General features: G+C 40.5%; 1 protein-coding gene across 3 annotated transcripts in view; it reads right to left on the bottom strand.

Moving 5' to 3' along the window:
* The window catches only part of SLC25A14 (solute carrier family 25 member 14), a 55,285-nt gene that overhangs the window by 29,721 nt on the left and 5,680 nt on the right, over positions 1-19,884 (bottom strand). For all 3 annotated transcript variants that reach the window (XM_006165861.3, XM_006165859.2, XM_006165860.2), the window contains 4 exons: positions 18,771-18,864; positions 15,663-15,810; positions 10,484-10,578; positions 9,289-9,374 (listed from right to left, as the gene is read on the bottom strand). In XM_006165861.3, coding sequence (XP_006165923.2) covers positions 9,289-9,374; positions 10,484-10,578; positions 15,663-15,810; positions 18,771-18,864 — 423 coding nt within the window. The remainder of the gene's footprint in view (positions 1-9,288; positions 9,375-10,483; positions 10,579-15,662; positions 15,811-18,770; positions 18,865-19,884) is intronic.

The raw sequence follows: 19,884 nt of genomic DNA, 5'->3' as shown, positions 1-19,884 counted from the left end.
ATAGAAAGTGAGAAATCACCCCCCAGGGAGGATGGTCACACCGCAATCCCTCCTCCTCCATTCTCCTCTCGGGATCTTGGGCACACATGCACACGTGCCCGGCGTGAGTTTAAGCCACCGGGTCTGGGTCCCGAATCGTGGTCAGCTACAGGGGAGTTCAGCAACATAGCCATTACGCTAACTGCTGGTCCCAGGAGATTTGTTCATTTTAAATGAACAATATTTGGGGGCCAGTAGATGGTGCAGTGGTTATGCAGCTGGGTTCCCACATAGCTGACCACAGTTTGAGTCCCAGACATAGTGGCTTGACAATTATGCCAGGTGTGTGTGCGTGTGTGCCCAAGATTCCAGGAGGAGAATGGAGGAGAAAGGATTGCGGCATGGTCATCCCTGCTGTGGGGTGATTTCTCACTTTTTATCTCACTGTCTCAATCTCTCTGCCTCTCTGATGAGCACATGCACCCTAAGGCCAAAACCTCTTGAATAAAATAAAAATATAAATAAAATAACAGGGGGACCAGCAGATGACATAAAGGCTACATCGTTGGAGTCCCATGTAGTCCATCGTGATTCAAGTCCCGGACACGGTGGCTTAAACTCATGCCAGGCGTATGTGTGTGTGCCCAGGATCCTGAGAGGAGAATGGAGAAGAGATTGTGGTATGGCCATCCCCCCTGGGGGTGTTTCTCTCTCTCTGTCTCTATCTTTCTGGGGAGCGCACACACCCTATAGCAAATACCTCTCCAAAAAATAAATAAATAAAATAACAGTATTTGGTAATTATCAAAAAAACTCTACTGTGACGAGTTAAACTATAAGACTGTAATTTGTGTTAAATGTATGTTATAAAAATTATTTTCATGGGGGCCAGCAGGCAGTGTGGTGGTAAAGGCACTAGACTCCCACATTGCCAACCACAGTTCAAGCCACGGAATTGACCGCATGAAATTCATGCTGGATCCATGCACATGCATGCCCAAAAATCAGAGAAGAAATGGCGAAGGGATTCTGGCATGGCCAATCCTCCCAGGGGGTAATTTCTTACTTTCCCTCCTTCTGTCTCTCTGACAAGTGTACATGCCCTGTGGCAAAATTCTAGAAAAAAAATGATGATTTTCATGGGCCTCACTTTCCTCATACTAAGTCCAGCATTTCTAGAGCTGAAAGAGAACCTGAGAAAAAGGAAGAACAAGTAATCAGTGGTAGTAGAAAATAATTGATTTAAATATGATTCATTTCATGAAAAATTAGAAGCAAATCTAAGCCAGTAAATAACAGTGGATTGGCTATATAAATTATACCCATAATGCACAGCAATCTAATTTCGTTGTGTAAAAAGATTTGTTGACATTGAAAAATTTCAAAAATTAAATACTAAGGAGAAAAAAAGTTTCAAACAGTATGTGTATCATTTTTATTAAAAGCACATAAACTTAAAAATATCCAGGGGCAGCCAGTGGCATGCTAACCAAGATGGCTGAATTTCATGCAGTTGACCACAGTTCAAATCTGGACTCGGTAGCTCAAAAAACATGTTGAGGGGACAGCAGGTGGTCTGATGGTTAAGGCACTAGACTCCCACATAGCCAACCACAGTTCAAGCCCTAGACCCAATGGCTAGAATATCATGCTAGACATGTGTGCATGTATGCCGAAAACCCTAAGAGGAGACTGGAGGAGAAGGGATTATGGCATGGCCATCCCTCCAGGAAAGTGATTTCTCACTTTCCCTCTCTCTGTCTCTCTCCCCAAGTGCACATGTCCTGTGGCAAAAACCTTAAAATAAAAACACACACTGCATATATGTACGTGCATGACGAAAATCCCAAGAGGAGAATGGAGAAGAAGGGATTGAGGGATTGTAGCATGACCAACCCCTTGAGGTGTGCTTTATCACTTTCCATCCCATTGTCTTTCTTCTCTCTCTCTGATGAGTGCACTCACCCTATATTAAACACATACACACACACACACACACACACACACACACACACACTCACATACACGTGTGGATAGATGGTGGGGAGTGGGTGGGAGGGACCTAAGAGAAAAGGGCTTAACAGACACAAGAATGGAAGGTTCTTTGTTGAAAACAATGTTTATGGTAATATGCTTAATTTATCACATGCTGCATGCCTGCTTTGAAAAACCATACTGTAGGGGCTGGCAGGTGGTATGGTGGTTAGTTTGAGTCCCGGACCTGGTGGCTTGCTTTCTCACTTTCCCACTCTTTCTTTCTCTGTCTCTCTCCGATCAAATAGAAAATAATAATAATGATGATGATGATAAATAAAGTTAAATAAAATAATTTTTAAAAAATACTGTAGGAGCCAGCAAGTGGAATGGTGGTTAAGGCACTGGACTCCCACATGGCCAACTACAGTTCGAGTCCCAGACCTGGTGGCTTGCTTTCTGCCTCTCTCTCTCTCTGGTCAAATTTAAAAATAAATAAAATTAAGTAACAAATTATTTTTTTTTAAAAAAAGGAAAAAACATATTGCATACCATAAAGATATACAACTATTAAATGTAAATAAGAAATTATTCAAAAAATTTAAATTATTTAATTTAATTAATTTGTTTATTATTTTTAGAGAGATTTTTGCTATAAGACACATGCACTCACCAGAGAGACAGAGAGACAGAAAGTGAGAAATTACCCCCTGGAGGCATGGTCATGCTACAACCCCCTCTACTCTTAAGTCTCCTCTTGGGATTTTAGGCACGCACCATACATACATGCCTGGCGTGAATTCCAAGTCTCTGTGTCTGGGACTCAAATGGCAGTCAGTCATGTGAGAGTCTAGTAATGTAACCATTATGCCATCTGCTGGTCCCATTATTATTTTTTAAATTTGATGGGAGAGACAGAGAGCGGGGGAGAAAGTGAGAAAGCAAGCCACCAGATTCAGGACTCAAATCACCACACCACCTGCAGGCCTCAGAAATTATAAAAAGCTTAAACACAACAAAGAGACTGTATGAACATAACACCAAAATATTGACAGCAGTTTATGTTTCGGTGATGAGACTACAAGTGAGCATGTTTGTCATTTGTTTTATTTTTGCCTTCCATTTCTTCCTACGTGAGAAAGCAAGCCACCAGATTCAGGACTCAAATCACCACACCACCTGCAGGCCTCAGAAATTATAAAAAGCTTAAACACAACAAAGAGACTGTATGAACATAACACCAAAATATTGACAGCAGTTTATGTTTCGGTGATGAGACTACAAGTGAGCATTTTTGTCATTTGTTTTATTTTTGCCTTCCATTTCTTCCAACTTCAAACATGGATTGCTTCTATAAGAACAGAAAACAAAAATGTTTCAAAATATAATTTTATGCTTATGACAACTTACACTGTATTTTATTTGTAAAAAGCATGACACTATATTCTGCCAAGGGGCCTTTGAGAGCTCCAAGAAAGGAGCTACAGCACTGGTCATGTAAAAGATTTGCTATAATTTCTGACTCCATACACACAGACCCATAGAGCTCAGTCACTAAATATCAGTGGCCCAAATGGAGGCCAGATTTCCATGAGGCACACTTCAGCATTCTAGGTTTCCGTAAAAGTCCTTGCTAAGTCATGTGAGAACAGCATGCTTTTATGCAGAAAGTCAGCTGCTAATATTAAAAGTTTTGAAATAAAAACCTAAATCCAATGAAATCCAGATATAAACTATTACAAAGACAAATCAAAACTACAAATTCCCTTGGGGCCAGCAAGTGGCGTGGTGGTTAAGGTGCTGGACTCTCACATGGCTCACTGCAGTCTGAGTCCCAGATCTGGTGGCTTGCTTTCTTACTTTCTCTCTTTCTCTGTCTCTGATGAATTAAAAATAATAATAATAAAAACAATAAGGGTAAGCAGGTGGCAGGTGGTTAAGGTGCTAGGCTTCCACATGGTCAACCAGAGTTCAAGTCCTGGATCTGGTGGCTTGGTTTCTCACTTTCCCCTTCTCTTTCTCTCTGTCTTGGGTCAAATTTAAAATAATAATAATAAACAATAGTAACAAATAAAATTAAATAAAGAAAAAAATTAAACTAAATAAATAATTCTTAAACAAACAAACAAACAAACAAACAAACTATCCTATGATAAGTAGAAGACTTTAAGAAGGAGATTCCTGAGCAGGTCTGGAACCAGGATGAGGCAAGTGAAGTATGTTCCTTACGCACAGAATGTAAGGGGGTGTGAAAAAGATCCCCTCTAATCAAGATACATAATGTCTTGGAGTGGGAGGGGCTAGGGGAAGGAAAAAAAGATCTTAATATAGTATTCAAAAAAAAAAGTTAATCCACAAAAATCAATGATGAACCAAGTATCAGGGTTTGTTTTTTTTTTCTTCAGATTTTTGTCATAGGGTCTGTATGCTCACCAGAAAGAGATAGAGAGAGGGAAAATGAGAAATGACCCCCGGGGGAAGGTCACACTGCAATTTCTTCTCCTCTATTCTCTTCTAGGGATTTGGGGCAAACATGCACATGCATTTGGCATGTTTTTCAAGCTGCTGGGTCTGGGAATTGAACTATGGGATTGACCATGGAGGATCTAGAGCCTTAACTACCATGCCACCTATTGGCCCCCAAATATAAAAATTTTAACAAAAGGCAGGATCCAACAAGGCCAGGATCAGGGTAAGACAAATAAGATGACTTGCACAAAATTTTGGTATTTTTGTACATCACTAACTTTTTGCACTAATTTTCATTTTTAAGAAAAGGCAGGGCCAGCCTTGGAGCCTAATGTTTAAGGGAGCTAGATCCACATATGGCCAACCACAGTTCAAACCCTGGCCCCAGTGGCTTGGAAAACATGTTATGTATATGTGTGCATGTGTGCCCCAAATCCTGACATGATAGAGAAAATGAGAAGGGATAATGGTGTGACCATTGCCCATTGTGGGGGATGCCTTTTCTGTCCACACCTGTCTCACTCTGGTGAGAACACACACCCTCTGTCAATTTTTTTTAAGTTTTAAATACCGCATAAAATGTTATTTATCTTGGCACAATGGTCACATTGCTGGACTCACATGTAGTTGACCATGGTTCGAGTCCTGGATGCAGCGGCATAAAACTCATGCTGGGTGTGTGTATGCGCATGCCCAAAATTGTGAGAGGAAAATAAAGAAGAAGGGATTGCAGCATGGCCATTCCCCCGGGAGGTGATTTCTCCCTTTCTGTCTCTGTCTCTTCGGCGAGTGTACACGCTCTATGGCAAAAATCCCTCTTAAAAAATGTTATTTATCTAGAATACTGAGTTTTGTGGCACCCTCTTACATTATGCTCCCAAGGGAAGTATCTTACTTACTTCATCCTAGTTTCAGCTCTGTTCCTAAAAATAATCTTGAAGGATAAATTCACCAGGAAAAGGAAAAAAGGCAGTGCAGAGAGGAAGAGAGCAACATGTACAAAGAAAGAGAAGCAACACACAGTAGGATTTGGGTCGATCGTGCTGGCTTCCATCTGGAGATGGACTGAGAGAGTACACACTAGAGCAAAGGGACAAGTTCGGAGACTTCTGACAGGAGGCCCTACAATAAGAATGGTGGGGAAAGAACGACTCTGGGAAATTCTTATGAGGCAAAATCTGCAGAATATAATACCTGATCCAATAAGAGAAGAAAGCAGACATAGAAGACTCAAGGATGACCTTGGTTCTAGGGATGACCCAGTAGGTTGAGGTGGTTATGACAGATTACCAATTGTCCCTCAAAACCTATTCTGCCCTTCTTCAATAATAATAATACAGTTTTAGCTGTTCCCCCATTTAGAGACTGTATTTCCCAGCCTTCCTGGAAGGTAGATATAGTCATGGAACTAAGTTTTTTCAGAATATTGGGTTGTCATAACAACCTGACAGAATGTGAACAGAAATAAGATTCAAACTTCCCTGTCTCTTGTGTAGAAGGAAAATGCCTATGTTTTAGAATAGACAAACAGCCCCTCTAAATGAGAAAAAGTCAGAAAATGACCGTTTTGCAACCTTAAATGAAGTAACTGATTCAGGTAATGGTCACCAGTGGCTGAAACCATTTAAATGAAGGGACAGGAAACTTTACAAAGGAGGAATTGGGTCATCACACCGGAAGCCACTGATCAATCTTAACATCCCTAATATCGAGAAAAACAAACATTATGTGCCTCCTTACATGAGTCAGCATGATCTTAACAGATGGTGCCTGTTTACAGAAATAGGGTTTAGAGAAATCAGTTAATTGACCTCACAAGGAAGCAAACAGAACAATCCAGAACTTGGGAATTTTACAGGTATAGGACAGCTGATACGGTTTATTCAGTAAGTAAATGATACAAAGGAAAAAGAGGTCTGTGAGTGGAAGGAGGGAACACTAGAGTAAAAGGGAATATAAGAAACAAAGCTAGAGGGACCAGCAGTTGGCGTAATGGCTATGTCGCTGGACTCCCATGTAGTCGACTGCGGTTCGTGTCCTGGATCTGGTGGCTTAAACTCACGCCGGGCGCATGTGCGTACATGCCCAAGATCTCGAGAGGAGAACGGAGGAGAAAGGATTGTGGCATGGCCATCCCCCCTGGGGGGGGGGTGATTTTTTGCTTTCTGTTGCCTCCTTCTGTCTGGGGAGCAAAAAAACCAAAAAAAAAAAAAAAAAAAAAAAAAAAAAGAAAAGAAAAGAAAAAACAAACCTTTCCCCTCCAAAAAAAGAAACATAGCTAGAGGGGACCAGCAGGTGGCCATGGCCAACCGCAGGTTCCAGTCCTGGGCATAGAGGCTTAAATATCATGCTGTGTGTGCATGCCCAAAATCCCAGGAAGAAAATGGAGAAGGGATTGGATGTGGCCATTCCCCCTGGGGGATGATTTCTCATTTTTCCACTCTTTGTCTCTCTCTGGCAAATGCATGCTTCCTACAGCAAAAACCAAAAATAAAAATAAAAACAATACTACATATTTGAAGGGCCAGTCCTTAACCTAGTGGTTAAGGATCCCACACAGCCAACCATAGAAAGAATCCCAGCCTCAGTGGCTTAAAAACCATGCCAGGGCATGTACATACATGCCCTAAATCCTTGTAAGATGGAGGATGGAGAAGAGTAGTGTGACCAGACTCCACTGAGGGAAATTTTTTCCCTCTCCATTTTTGTGTCTCTGGAAAGCACATGCACCTTCTGGAAATTAAAAAAGCAAAAAGCTACATATTTTGGGCTGGCCTTGTAGTACAGTGGTTATGTGCAACACAGAGGAAGGTGTATCTCACATTGCTGACCAGGGTTCGAGTCGCAGCCCATGAGCTTCATGCCACGTACATGTTTATTTGTTCAGGGTTCTGACAAGATAGAAAATTCAGAGAAAATTAGTGGAGGAAAAAGGACTGTGGCATAACCAGGCTCCATTGGGGGCTGCTTTCTCCCTCTTCCCACTCCTTAAAAGAAAAAAAAAGAAAAGAAAAGAAAAGAAAAGAAAGAAAAAGAAAGAAGGAAAGAGGGAAAGTGAGAAAGTGAGAAAGTGAGAAAGCAAGACACCAGGTTCAGGACTTAAACCATGGCCGGCCATGTGGGAGTCCAGTACCTTAACCATCATGCTACCTGCTGGCCCCAAAACTATATATTAGGTTGTCAGAAAAGTCATGACACATTTTTTACATAGAAATGACCAATATTTACCATTTTATGAGATAAAGATTGACATTATTTTTTAAAGAATTATTTTATTAATTTATTATTATTTTTTCACATGAGTTTTGCCAGAGAAAGACAGGGGTTCGGGGGGGAGGTGAGAAACCACCAGGTCTGGGACTCGAACCATGGTTGGCCATGTGGGGATTCCAACACCTTAACCACCATGCCTGCTGGCCCCAAGATTGATATTATTAAAATAAATGTTTCATTCTGTGATTTAAAAATCTTAAAGAAATCCGAATATATTCCTTAAAAATCAGCACCTGGGCCAGCTAGGTTGTGTGGTGCTTAAGGCAGCTGGATCCCACACGGGCAACTGCTCAATTCAAGTCCCAGACCTGGTGGTTTAAAAAACACACTAGGTAGATATGTGTCCATGTCCCAAAACCAACCAAACAAACCAAAAAACCCAGCATCACTAACCAATATTGTTCTGGTTCTGGATTCAGAAAACTCCAACTCAGGTCAAAATACAACATTTTAAAAGTCAAATCTCATCTTTAAACGTGGATAAGATGGGGAAAGACAGAACTAGTATGCATTTAATGTACCCTGATTAGTCATTATAAGAGATTTCTCAGGCTAGCAGGAGGTTGAGCTGCTAGATCCCACAGGGCTGACAGCACAATTCAAGTTCCAGACCTGGTGGCTTGAAAATCACACTAGGTGTATGTGCCTGCATGCCCAAAATCTCAAGAGGAGAATGGAATAGAAGAGATTGCAGTATGACTAGCCCTCCTGAGGGGATGCTTTCTCACTTTCCTTCTCTCTCTTTCCAGTGAGCCACATGCCTCATAGCATTTTTTTTTTTTAAAAAAGGTTACTCCAAAATTGATACTTTTTCTTATTTCAGAGGGTGTGTGCACATGTGCATGTGAGAGACGGAAAGAAAAAGCACCCCAGCAGGGCCTGGTCATGCTGCATTTCTTTCTTCCTCCATTTCTCCATCCCATCAGATCCTAGGCACATGCATACACATGCCTGGCATGTTTTTCAAACAGTGGGGCCAAGATTGAACCAGGCTCAGCCATTTGGGATCTGGCTCCCTATGAGTAGCACTTAACTACTGAGCTATGAACTGGATCCCCAAAATTATATTTTGATTTATCTTTTGTTTGTTATCCCAGTTATACCTCAAGTCAGCATACCATACTAAGATTTGGAATGGATAGGGATATGCTTTTCTTTTGTAAAGTAGGAAAGAGGCTATTATAAATGCAGATTTATTCTAGGACCAGTTTTAGGAAAGAATACAAATGGAAGTAAGGGATCTAGAAATTGATTCTCTTAAAACTGCATCACCCTTGGAAATAACCTTTAAGGGCCTACATATCCTCATTTGAAGACCAATGGATGAATGTATGTCATAATAAATTGACCACTTACTGAGCATCTACTAACCAGTTCAGTGATAGGCAGTTTACATATAATATTGCTAATCCTTAACAATTCTATGCCATAAGCACTGCAATATCTTCATTTTACAAATGAGGAAACTGAAACTTAACGCAGTTAAGTGATTTGCCCAAGGTTTTATGGCGGGCAAGTGACAGAGGACTTGGAACCCAAATTTGACTGTAAGCTTGTACTCTTCTCAAATCACACTCTATATATCTTTCTTACCTTTAGAACATCGGTGGGATTAGCTATAGTGGAAGCTATCACTCCTGACACTACCCCACAGATCATATTAATTAGAAGAGTTTCATCTGCAAAAAGGGGAGAAAAAAAAAAGAAATGTCTGCTTATATTAGGCACCAGTTTTTGAGAACAGAGTACTGAGCTATCAGAGGAAGTGAACATTGGTCAGAAAGATGACTTTAGAAATGAAATACAAAGCTTATGAAAATAAAGAAACTCAAATATTTCTAGATTCCAAGTCAGTGCTGAAATATATTGGAACCATAAAATAGAAATAATTATTTCTAGAAAACTATCAGGACAATGAAACCTATCCTATTCTACATAATTATCAATACCCCACATGAATACAGAATGTAGTATTTCCCCTTTAACCACTGCAAATATCTATAGAACATGTCTTTAAGTCTTTTTCTCTATAATCAACTCTGAAGATTCAGAACTGCATGTTAAAAGACAAAATCTTACATCTAGTACAAAACAAAGCCATCTAAACATTAATTTTGACTGGCTTTAGATTTCTCCTTAGCCTCTATTTATTTGTGAAGGCTTATCATAGTTAGATGTAAAAATGCATTCGTTTAGAACTAAATCCCCTCAGCTAGAAAAAAGAACAAAGAAATCACAGAGCACATTGTTTTACAGTGAAAATTCAATCTTCACCTCTCACCCCCACCATGAAGAGCCTACGAATAGAAACTAAGTCAACCAAGTGAAGACTCTAAGAAAGCAAGTTATTTTAGGAAGATGTGGAAGGAAATCCTTCAGGGTCCTCAAAGAAGAGGCTCCAGAAACAGTTGGTTTAGGACAATAACATGATTGAAAGGGCATTACTAACTGAAAGGCTCTCCGGCTGTCTCCAACCAGCCAACATCCCCAGGCCTGTTGGACCCTATTGGGCAGCATTAATTTTCTGAACAACACAGTCCCGTGTCTCTTCTGAGATAACCAGAAGCTTTTTTTTTTTTTTTTTAAGTAACAGAAAAAAGACAAATTTGAAGAGTAGGCCCCTCTAACCCACATAGTAGCTCTACAAGGATTTATCCCAAATCAGTGCAAGCTCACTTTGTCCTCTCAGTGTCCTCCATTCTCAGGCATTCTGTGAAAAATGCTTCTCCTAAGCATGATTTCAATAATCCCTTTGAGTATCACCTTGGAAGACAGTGAGTATACTGACCTTCTAAACGTTCTACAAATAATCGCTTCAAGCTCTGGTAAATCCCAATTTTAATGGTGCCATATGATGCCTGTCTTAATAAAGCAGGAGTAATTCTTCCAAAAGGGGAGGGAGAGAAAGAAAAAAAAAGATGTTCATTAAAAGCAAACAAAAAGAACAAAAGAAAAAAATATGAAGTAGACTCAACAAGCATTTGTAGATTATACGTTCTTAGACAGCCTACTGATTTCCATTATCTGTCCCATTCCACCCAACAAGAGAATACACATTTTTTTCAAGCACCCACTCAGTAAGATAGCACATATCCTGGGTCATAAAACAAATCTCAATGGATTTATAAGAACTGAAATCATATAGAATATATTCTTTTACCACAACAGAATGAAGCTAGAAATCAATAGAGAAAATCCTCAAACACTTGAAAATTAAACAATGCACTTCTAAACAATCTATTGGTCTGGGACCAGCAGTTAGTGTAATGGCTATGTCGTTTAACTCCCATGTAGCTGACCGCGGTTTGAATCCCAGTCCTGGTGGCTTAAACTCACGCCAGGTGCGTGTGCGTGTGTGCCCAAGATCCCGAGAGGAGAATGGAGGAGAAGGGATTGTGGCGTGGCCATTCCCCCAGGGGGTGATTTCTCACTTTCTGTCTCTCTGTCTCTCTCTATCTTTCTGGCGAGTGCATGCACCCTACAGCAAAAACCTGTCGGAAAAAAAAAAAATATCCATTTTTCAAAGAAAGTCTCAAAAGAAATTTAAAAAATACTTAGACCTGAGTGATTAAAAAAAAAAAAAAAAACGAACCCATTAAAATGCATGAGATGCAGCCAAAGCAGTACTAAGGAAAATTTACAGCACAAGATGCTTACATTAGAAAAAGGGGAAGTCTCAGATCAATAATCTAAATTCCTACCTGAAGAAACTAGAAAAAACAAAACAAAAACAAAAACAAAAACTAGAGCAAAACAAAAACCAAAACAAGCAGAAGAAAATAATGAAGAGCATAAATCAATGAAATGGAAAGCAAGAAAGCAGAGAAAACTCGATGAAATTTAACAGCTGGCTCTTTGAAAAAAAATCAATAAAATTGATAAAACTCTAGCAAGACTCACAAAAATAAAAAAATAGAAGATACAAACGACCAAAATCAGGAATGAAATAGGGAATAGCAATACAAATCTGATAGCCATTAAAACGATAAGGGAAAGTAGGCCCTGTAGCACAGCAGTTAAGTACTGTGAATAAAAAGCTGGATCTTACATGGCTGACCACGGTTCAAATCCTGGTCTCAGAGGCTTGAAAACATGCCAGGCGGGACCAGCAGTTAGTGTAATGGCTATGTCGCTGGACTCCCATGTAGTCGACCGCGGTTCGCATCCCGGACCCGGTGGCTTAAAACTCACACCGGGCGCGTGTGTGTGCGTGCCCAAGATCCCAAGAGGAAAACGAAGAAGAGATTGCGGCGTGGCCATCCCCCCTGGGGGGGTCATTTCTCACTTTCTCTCTGTCTCATGAGCGCACACACCCGAAAGCAATAAAACCTCTCCAAAAAAAGACATGCCAGGCATATGTGTGTGTATGCCTAGCATCCTAATAGGATGAAAAAAATGGAGGAGATGGGGCCGGCAAGTGGCATGGTGGTTAAAGGTGCTGGATTCCCACATGACTGACTGTGGTTCGAGTCCTGGACCTGACAGCTTGCTTTCTCACTTTCTCTCTCTGTCCCTCTCTGGTCAAATTGAAACAAACAAATGAATAAATAAAGTTAAATGGGATAATTCTTTAAAAAAAAAAAAAGGAGGAGAAAGGATTGCAGTGTAACCATGACCCATTAGGGTGTGATTCCCCCCCTCCCCCCGCAAACACACATGCCCACTAGCAATTAAAAAAAAAAGGATAAGGGAATATGATAAAACAACTTCATGCTCATTAATTCAACAACTTGGGGGGGGGAATGGGCTAATTCTCTGAAAACTACAAACTACCAAACTCAACTAAGATAAAACAGATAATCTGAGTAAGTCTCATAACCTTTGGGAAGGACTGAATATTTGTATCTCCCCAAAACTCCTATGTTGAATCCTAACCTACAAGGGGTGGGGACTTTGAGAAGTGATTAGGTCATAAGGGTGAAGCCTTCATACATAGGATTAGTGCCCTTCTAGAAAAGATTTCAGAGACCTCTCAATATCATTCTCTTTCGGGACCAGCAGTTAGCATAATGGCTATGTCGCTGGACTCCCATGTAGTCGACCACGGTTCGAGCCCGGACCCAGTGGCTTAAACTCATGCCGGGCGCATGTGGGTGTATGCCCAAGATCCCAAGAGGAGAATGGAGGAGAAGGGATTGTGGCATGGCCATCCCCCCGGGGGATGATTTCTCGCTTTCTGTCTCTCTGTCTCTGTCTTTCTGGTGAGCACACACGCCCTATAAGCAAAAACCTCTCCAAAAAAAGAAAAAAAATCATTCTCTTTCCACCATATGAGGACACAGAGAGAAGTCCTGGCAGTCTACAACCCAGAAGAAGGCCGTCACAAGAATTCAAACATGCTGACACTCTAATCTCAGACTTCTAGCCTCCAAAACTGTGAGAAATGAATTTCTGTTATTTATATGCTCCCCAGTCTATAGTACTTTCTTATAGCAGAAGAATTAAAGAAATTATTTAATTCTTTAATTAAAGAATTAAATCAAACCATTAAAGAATTTGAATTCAGGGGCTAGCAGGGGACATAGTGGTTAAGGCACTTGATTCCCACATGCTTGATTGCAGTTCGCGGCCTGGATCTGTGACATGAAACTCATACCAGGTACATGTGCATGTGTGCATGCCCAAGGTCCCAGAAGAAGAATGGAAGAGAAGGGATTGCAGTGTGTTCCCCCCCACCCCCGGGGTGATTTGTCACTTTCCCTCTCACTCTCTCTGTCTCCCTCCAGCAAGTGTACACGCTCTACAGCAAAAATCTTAAAAAAAAAAAAATTAAAAAAAAAAAGAATTTACATTCATAATTTAAAAGTTCCCAAAAAAGAAATCTCCAAGTCTGGATACTTTCACTGGGGAATTTTACCAGATATTTAAAGAATTAACACCAATATTACATAATATCATCCAGAAAAATTGGAGGAATGCTGATCAACTCATTTTGGTTAGTATTACCCTGATACCAAAAATAGTACAAAAAAGGAAAACTACAGACCAGTATCTCTCACAAACTGAGATACAAAAATCCTTAAGAAAATATTAGCTAAATTAGCTAACTGAATTGAGCCATATATAAGAAGAAATACACACCATTACCCAGCTCATAGATATTTAAAAAACACCAGCCTCCAGGGTCAGCCGGTGGCATGGAGATTAAGGTGCTGGATTCCCACATTGCAGGCTGTGCAGTTCAATTCCCAGACCTGAAAAAATCACACAGGGAGCACGTGACGTGTGACCAAAATCCTGAGAGGAGACTGGAGGAGAAGGGATTGTACATGGCCATCCCCCTTAGGGGGGTGATTTCTCACTCCCCCAACCCCTCTCTCTCTGGTAAGCACACACACCATATAGCAAAAACTAAAAGCCAAACAAACAAAAAATACATAAACCAACCTCTACTTCCAAAGTATAGGTTGTGGCAGATACAGCTTTAATCCTCTTGATGCAGAGGTACTCGAGCCACGATTTTACCCTATTTAAGTTTTGCTTATCAACTAGAGACATACTCACTCATACCTCCATTGGGAGTCTTCCAAATTACAGAACTATACTTTAGGAGATATAAATAGAAAGACAACAGCAGTTCAAATGGTTAGAATTTTAAAATGATGACTAAATATGCATATTCCTGACGTTTTTGCTTGCTGTCAAAAATCTTGTGATTATCCAAGTTGATGAAAGAATAAGGTAAAACAGATGATCCATGAGCCACTTGCTTCAGGACTATACTACTTGAATTTTTCCTAAGAAAATTATTTCCAATTAAACCTCACGTAAGTTAGCAATAAAACTGGTGTCCACTCTCAGCAATAAACTGGCAGCCTAGATACATGAGTGGCCTAGGAAATTGGCAGTAGACAAACTGTAAGCTAGAAAAAAAAGACACAAGTCAGGCAAATCAATAGTTGACATTCTGCATTTCCGTTTCTATACTTGGTGAATGTTGATTTTGTTCCTTTTTTAATTTTTTATTTGCTATAGGCCATGTGCACTCACCAGAAAAAGAGAGGGGGGAAGTAAGAAAACACCCCCTCAGCAGAGATGATCACACTACAATCCCTTCTCCATTCTCTTGTTGGGATTTTGGTCATGCACACACATGTGCATGGTGTGTTTGCCAAGCCACCAGGTGCTGGTCTTGAATCACGCAAGTCGGCCATGTGAGATCCAGTTACCTTAACGACATGCCACCAGGCAGCCCTGCATTTTATTTTTAAACTGTCAGAATAATTTCTTCACTCGATCTTATCCAAAGACCAAGAGTGCTAAAAGAGTAAGATCTACTGAATGAGAAAAACTAAAAGAACTCAGTATTTGCTAACTTGGAAAGAAGATAACAAAAACATTGGGTTGGTGGGAAAGTTATGATGCATTTTGCACAGAACATGTCATGACTTTCCTGCTCACCTAATATATATGGTTAACTGTTGCTGCTAGTAACAGTGGCGATTTTTGGGGGAGAGAGAGATTTTGGCTATAGGGTGCACACACTCACCAGAGAGATGGAGAGACAGAGAGCAAGCAATCACACACCCCTCCCCCCCAGAGGGAGATGGCCACACCGCAATCCCTTCTCCTCCATTCTCCTCTTGGGATTGTGAGTATGCACGCACATGTACCCAGTATGAGGTTTGGGACTCAAGCTGCAGTCAACTATGTGAAAGTCCAGCAACGGAACCATTATACCATCTGCTGGTCCCATTACAGTGACTACTGATGACTCTTAGGAAACCAGGAGAAAGCCTATGCCGCAGTGATCTATCCATTTTTAAATGTTTCCCTTAGCTCTAGATTAACATGAAAATTAAAGCTCAAGACTTGCAAACAGGTGAAGCACAAAATGGCACACTGATAATGAATTACAGGTTGAAATTACAGGGGACTATGAAGGCACACACTATCAGACAACTGAAACACATGGCTTTGTTAAAAAGCATTTCTGTTCAGGACGTAAGGAAAGAATCCAGTCTTACCCTGAATACAAAGCCAATACACCTTCTTCTTTATAAATTCGGAATAAGGCATGAAACATCCCTCTGTATTTTATCTCTTTGAAACGGGCATCAATGCTTTGGCCTTGAACTTGAAGTCGTGTTTTAGTAAGGTCCACCGGGAAAGTTCCTGTAAAGAAACAAACTCATGTATATAGTTCCAAAGAGTCACAGGATAAGTTTTGGCTAAATGTAATTCAGTGACAATATTGGAAGCATAAGACAGTCTTTTTTTAGAGAGAGATTTTTTTTCTATACGACACATGTGCCCAACAGAGAGATAGAGAGAGACAGAAAGTGAGAAATCACCCCCCAGAGTAATGGCCACACCAAAATCCCTTCTCCTCCATTTTCGTCTCAGGATCTTGGACACACGCACACACATATGCTTAGCATTGAGGTTTTTTTTTTTTTTTTTTTTGGTTTTTTTTTAAAAGGTTTTTGCTATAGGGCGCATGTTCTCACCAGAAAGATAAGAGACAGACAGAGAGATAGAAAGTGAGAAATCCCCCAGGGGGGATGGCCACACTATAATCTCTTCTCCTCCACTCTCCTCTCGGGATCTTGGGCACACACGCACACGTGCCCGGCATGAGTTTAAGCCTCCGGGTCCAGGACTTGAACCGCGGTTGACTATGTGGGAGTCCAGTGACATAGCCATTACACTAACTGCTGGTCCCTCCAGCATTGAGTTTTAAGCCCCTAGGTCCAGGACTCAAACCACTGTCAACCATGTGGAAGTCCAGCGATGTAACCGTTACACCATCTGCTGGTCCCTAAAGTCTTTTCTTAATGTTTTTTCCCCTTTTTTATTTTGCCAGAGGGCTCGTGTGCTCACCAGAGACAGACAGAGAGATAAGAGAACGAGAGAGGGAAGATACCCTCCCCAACATGGGAAATGGTCACATCCCTTCTCCATTTCTCTTTTCTTTTAAGGTTTTGGGCACAAGTGCACATGTGTCTGGCATGTTTTTCATATCATCAGGTCCGGGACTTGAATAATGTGGTTAGCCATGTGAGGATCCATCGAGCCTTGGGCTGGCCCCAAGACAAAGTATTTCTTTTAATAATTATTGAATTTTACTTACTATTATTATAATTTTTTTTATTTTGACCAGAGTGAGACAGAGAGAAAGAGAGAGACAGAGAGAGAGAGAGAGAGATTTTTTTTGAAAGTTTCCAGGTCTGGGACTTGAACCACAGTCGGCCATGTGGGAACCCAGCACCTTAACCACCACACTACCTGTCAGCCCTGACAAAGTCCTTTTTTAAAACACACCAAAAAATCTCTACTAAAATACCACTGTATATTTTATATAAGTTGTGTGTGTGTGTGTGTGTGTGTGTGTGTGTGTGATATATGAAGTACATTAAGATGGTCCTAATATATACTAAAAATCCAAAATAATTTAAGTAGTTTTGTTTTGGTTAGAATTATTGATTTAATTTATTATTATTATTATTTAAAATGACCAGAGAGAAAGAGAAAGTCCCCAGGTCTGGGACTAGAACCACAGTCGGCCATATGGAAGTTCAGTGCCTTAACCACCATGCTACCTGTCAGCCCCCATAAGTGTTGTTTTAATTTCATTCGTAACATACAATCTGACATTTACCCTACTCCCTCCCACCTCGAGTCTCCCTCCTCTATCATAAAAACCTCTGCAAACTTTCACAAAGATAGGAAAGTAAGGGATTGCTGCTCTAGATGTTGTTGTATCTTATTACAAAGTTCTGTGCTTTTTTTTTTTCTTTTGTTTACAAGAAACAAATAGTTCCCAAATACTATGAAAGATAAGAGCAAAGTCCCATGTATCTGGTTCTACTGATCCTGGCTCCTTAGATAATTCAGGACTAATACCAGCAGGAGGGGAAATGCATTTAACCACATCTCTTCCTCTTGTGCCAACACAAAGAAATGGTCACAACACTGACAAATGTTTCAAGGACTATTTCAAGGTCAAAAACTAACAAGGTGATGGTGTAGCTCTGGTCACTGATGACCTGAATATCATAACACCAGAGTATATACTAAGAACAAAGACTGGTGGATTCGGGCCTAGTGGTTAAGGCAACTGGATCACACGTGGCTGACCACATGGTTCAAGTCCCATAACTGGCAGGCTGAAAAACGCACTGGGCCCATGTGCGTGTGTGTGCGTGTTCAAAATCCTGACAGAATGTAGAAGTGGAGACCATTCCCCATGGAAGGGCGTGCTTCCTACTCCCTCTCTCCCTGTCTGTCTCTGTGTCTGTCTCTGGTGAGTAGATGCATCCTCTAACAACAACAACAACAGAAAAAAAAAGGACTGGTAGATTCTAGTCACTTATGGATAGTTTAGGAAAGAATATCTGGAAGATAAAAAATCACAATCTAAAAATATTTCAAATTACATATAATTCAAATACAGAAGAATCTTTGCTTGACCTTGTTAGGTTTTTCTGAATTGAGACAGATGTTTTTTTAAAAAGTAGTCTGAGGGGCATCAGGTGGCGTAGTGGTTAAGGCGCTGGGCTCCCACATGGCCAATCATGGTTCAAATCCCAGACGGGGAAGCTTACTTCCTTGCTTTCTCACTTTCACTATCTCTCTCTCTCTCTTTCTCTCTCTCTCACACACACACATGTGTCCCTATAGCAAATTTAAAAAAAAACAATAACAATAATAATAAATAACAGAAATAAAATAATTGTTAAAAATGAATAAAAAGTAGTTTGGAAAACTTACTAAGAAAGATATACACAACTTAGTATAAAAGAAAGACCTTCATTACAGGAACATAGCAGAAACTCCTAATATATCTAACTCTCTCTATATTTTCAGATAGATTACTTAAACCTAGGATATTAACAAAACACTTAACTATCAAAAAAGCTCCCTAAAGCTTGACTTTTCTTAACTTCATTTGCCATACCTTTAGTACTACTTTCTCAGATATATAGTAATAGAAGTTTTGACACAGTAACTTTTAAAACAAATGGGGCAAGCTTGTTTTTATTTTTCTCTCTAGCCTTTCTCCAAAAACAACTGTCACCATATGCTATCATTCATACCATAAAACACGGGTTTGTCGTTTTTCACATTCTTACCAAACTCGGCAACAATAGAGGCAAGGCCGCCATATACAAAGGGTTTCCAATTCAGACCAGACATCTCATGGCTTACAGTGGCACTTTTCTGGTGCTAAAAATAAACACAAATGAGAACAGGGCACAAGGGTAAGGAGTATTTGTTAGCATCTGATCGTATAACTTAGATTGAAAAAACGCAAATAACACAGATATAGCAGGCAAACATCACCAAGTGGAAAAAAGGGGTGGGGGTGGGGTCCTGTTTTATGTTCTAGATGATCATGAATTTGTTCCTTACAGCTATTGGGTAGGGGTAGGAATCTGATTCAAAAATCAAGCTGTGCCCTTCATTCTTTCGAGTTTAATGCTCCACTCATTCCCACCCAAAGAAGAGGCTTCAGTCCATCCATCACACCCAACATAGACATTCAACTAGACAACTACAAGTGAAGGAACCGGGAATTCAAATGATACAGGCTAAGGCATCTCATAAAAGCAGTTCATGGTACTGTTAGTTTGATTCAGGTGCAAAGTACAGGCTCACACCACTAGCCTCACATAGTCTTAAGCCCTCTCATCCCTCTGCTAAACTTTAGGGTTTCAGTTCATCTAGCTATACACAATGCCCCCCAACCCGAGGCCCAGGCTGAGCTAAGTACCTTTTCCATTCCCTGAGGTCCCAAAGGAAGGAGAGCAATAAGGAAGGTATAACTTTTCTCTCTGATGCTTAACATATATCCATCTAATGGATCTCATTTTCTTCCCTCTAACCTTTGAAAATGCATACCAATACTGTTCTTCTTTTATGTTCTGGTACTTTAACAAAAACTATTCTCCTCCCAGCCCCTCCCCCCAACGCCCCTTAGACCTGTCATCTTCAGTGTTTCCAGCTTTCTTCTCTTTTTCTGCCAGTCTCAGCTGTTTCTCTCTTGGATTTTACTTTTTCTACAGCTCTGGCCTCTAGGTCAGCGGTTGTCAGATTGTCAGATTTTAGTGTGTACCTGAATAGGCATTTACTAAACTAGAATGCACACAGAATTTCTGATTGATGGCCTGGTCCTGCAAATTTGCAACTTCCCAAATAATGTTGATGTTTCCACACACGTCTACTGCTTTAGACATCATCTACTAA

The sequence above is a fragment of the Tupaia chinensis genome, unplaced genomic scaffold (genome assembly GCF_000334495.1).
Source record: "Tupaia chinensis unplaced genomic scaffold, TupChi_1.0 Scaffold144058_2, whole genome shotgun sequence".
Lineage (NCBI taxonomy): Eukaryota > Metazoa > Chordata > Mammalia > Scandentia > Tupaiidae > Tupaia > Tupaia belangeri.
This window is presented reverse-complemented; position numbering and strand designations above follow the sequence as displayed.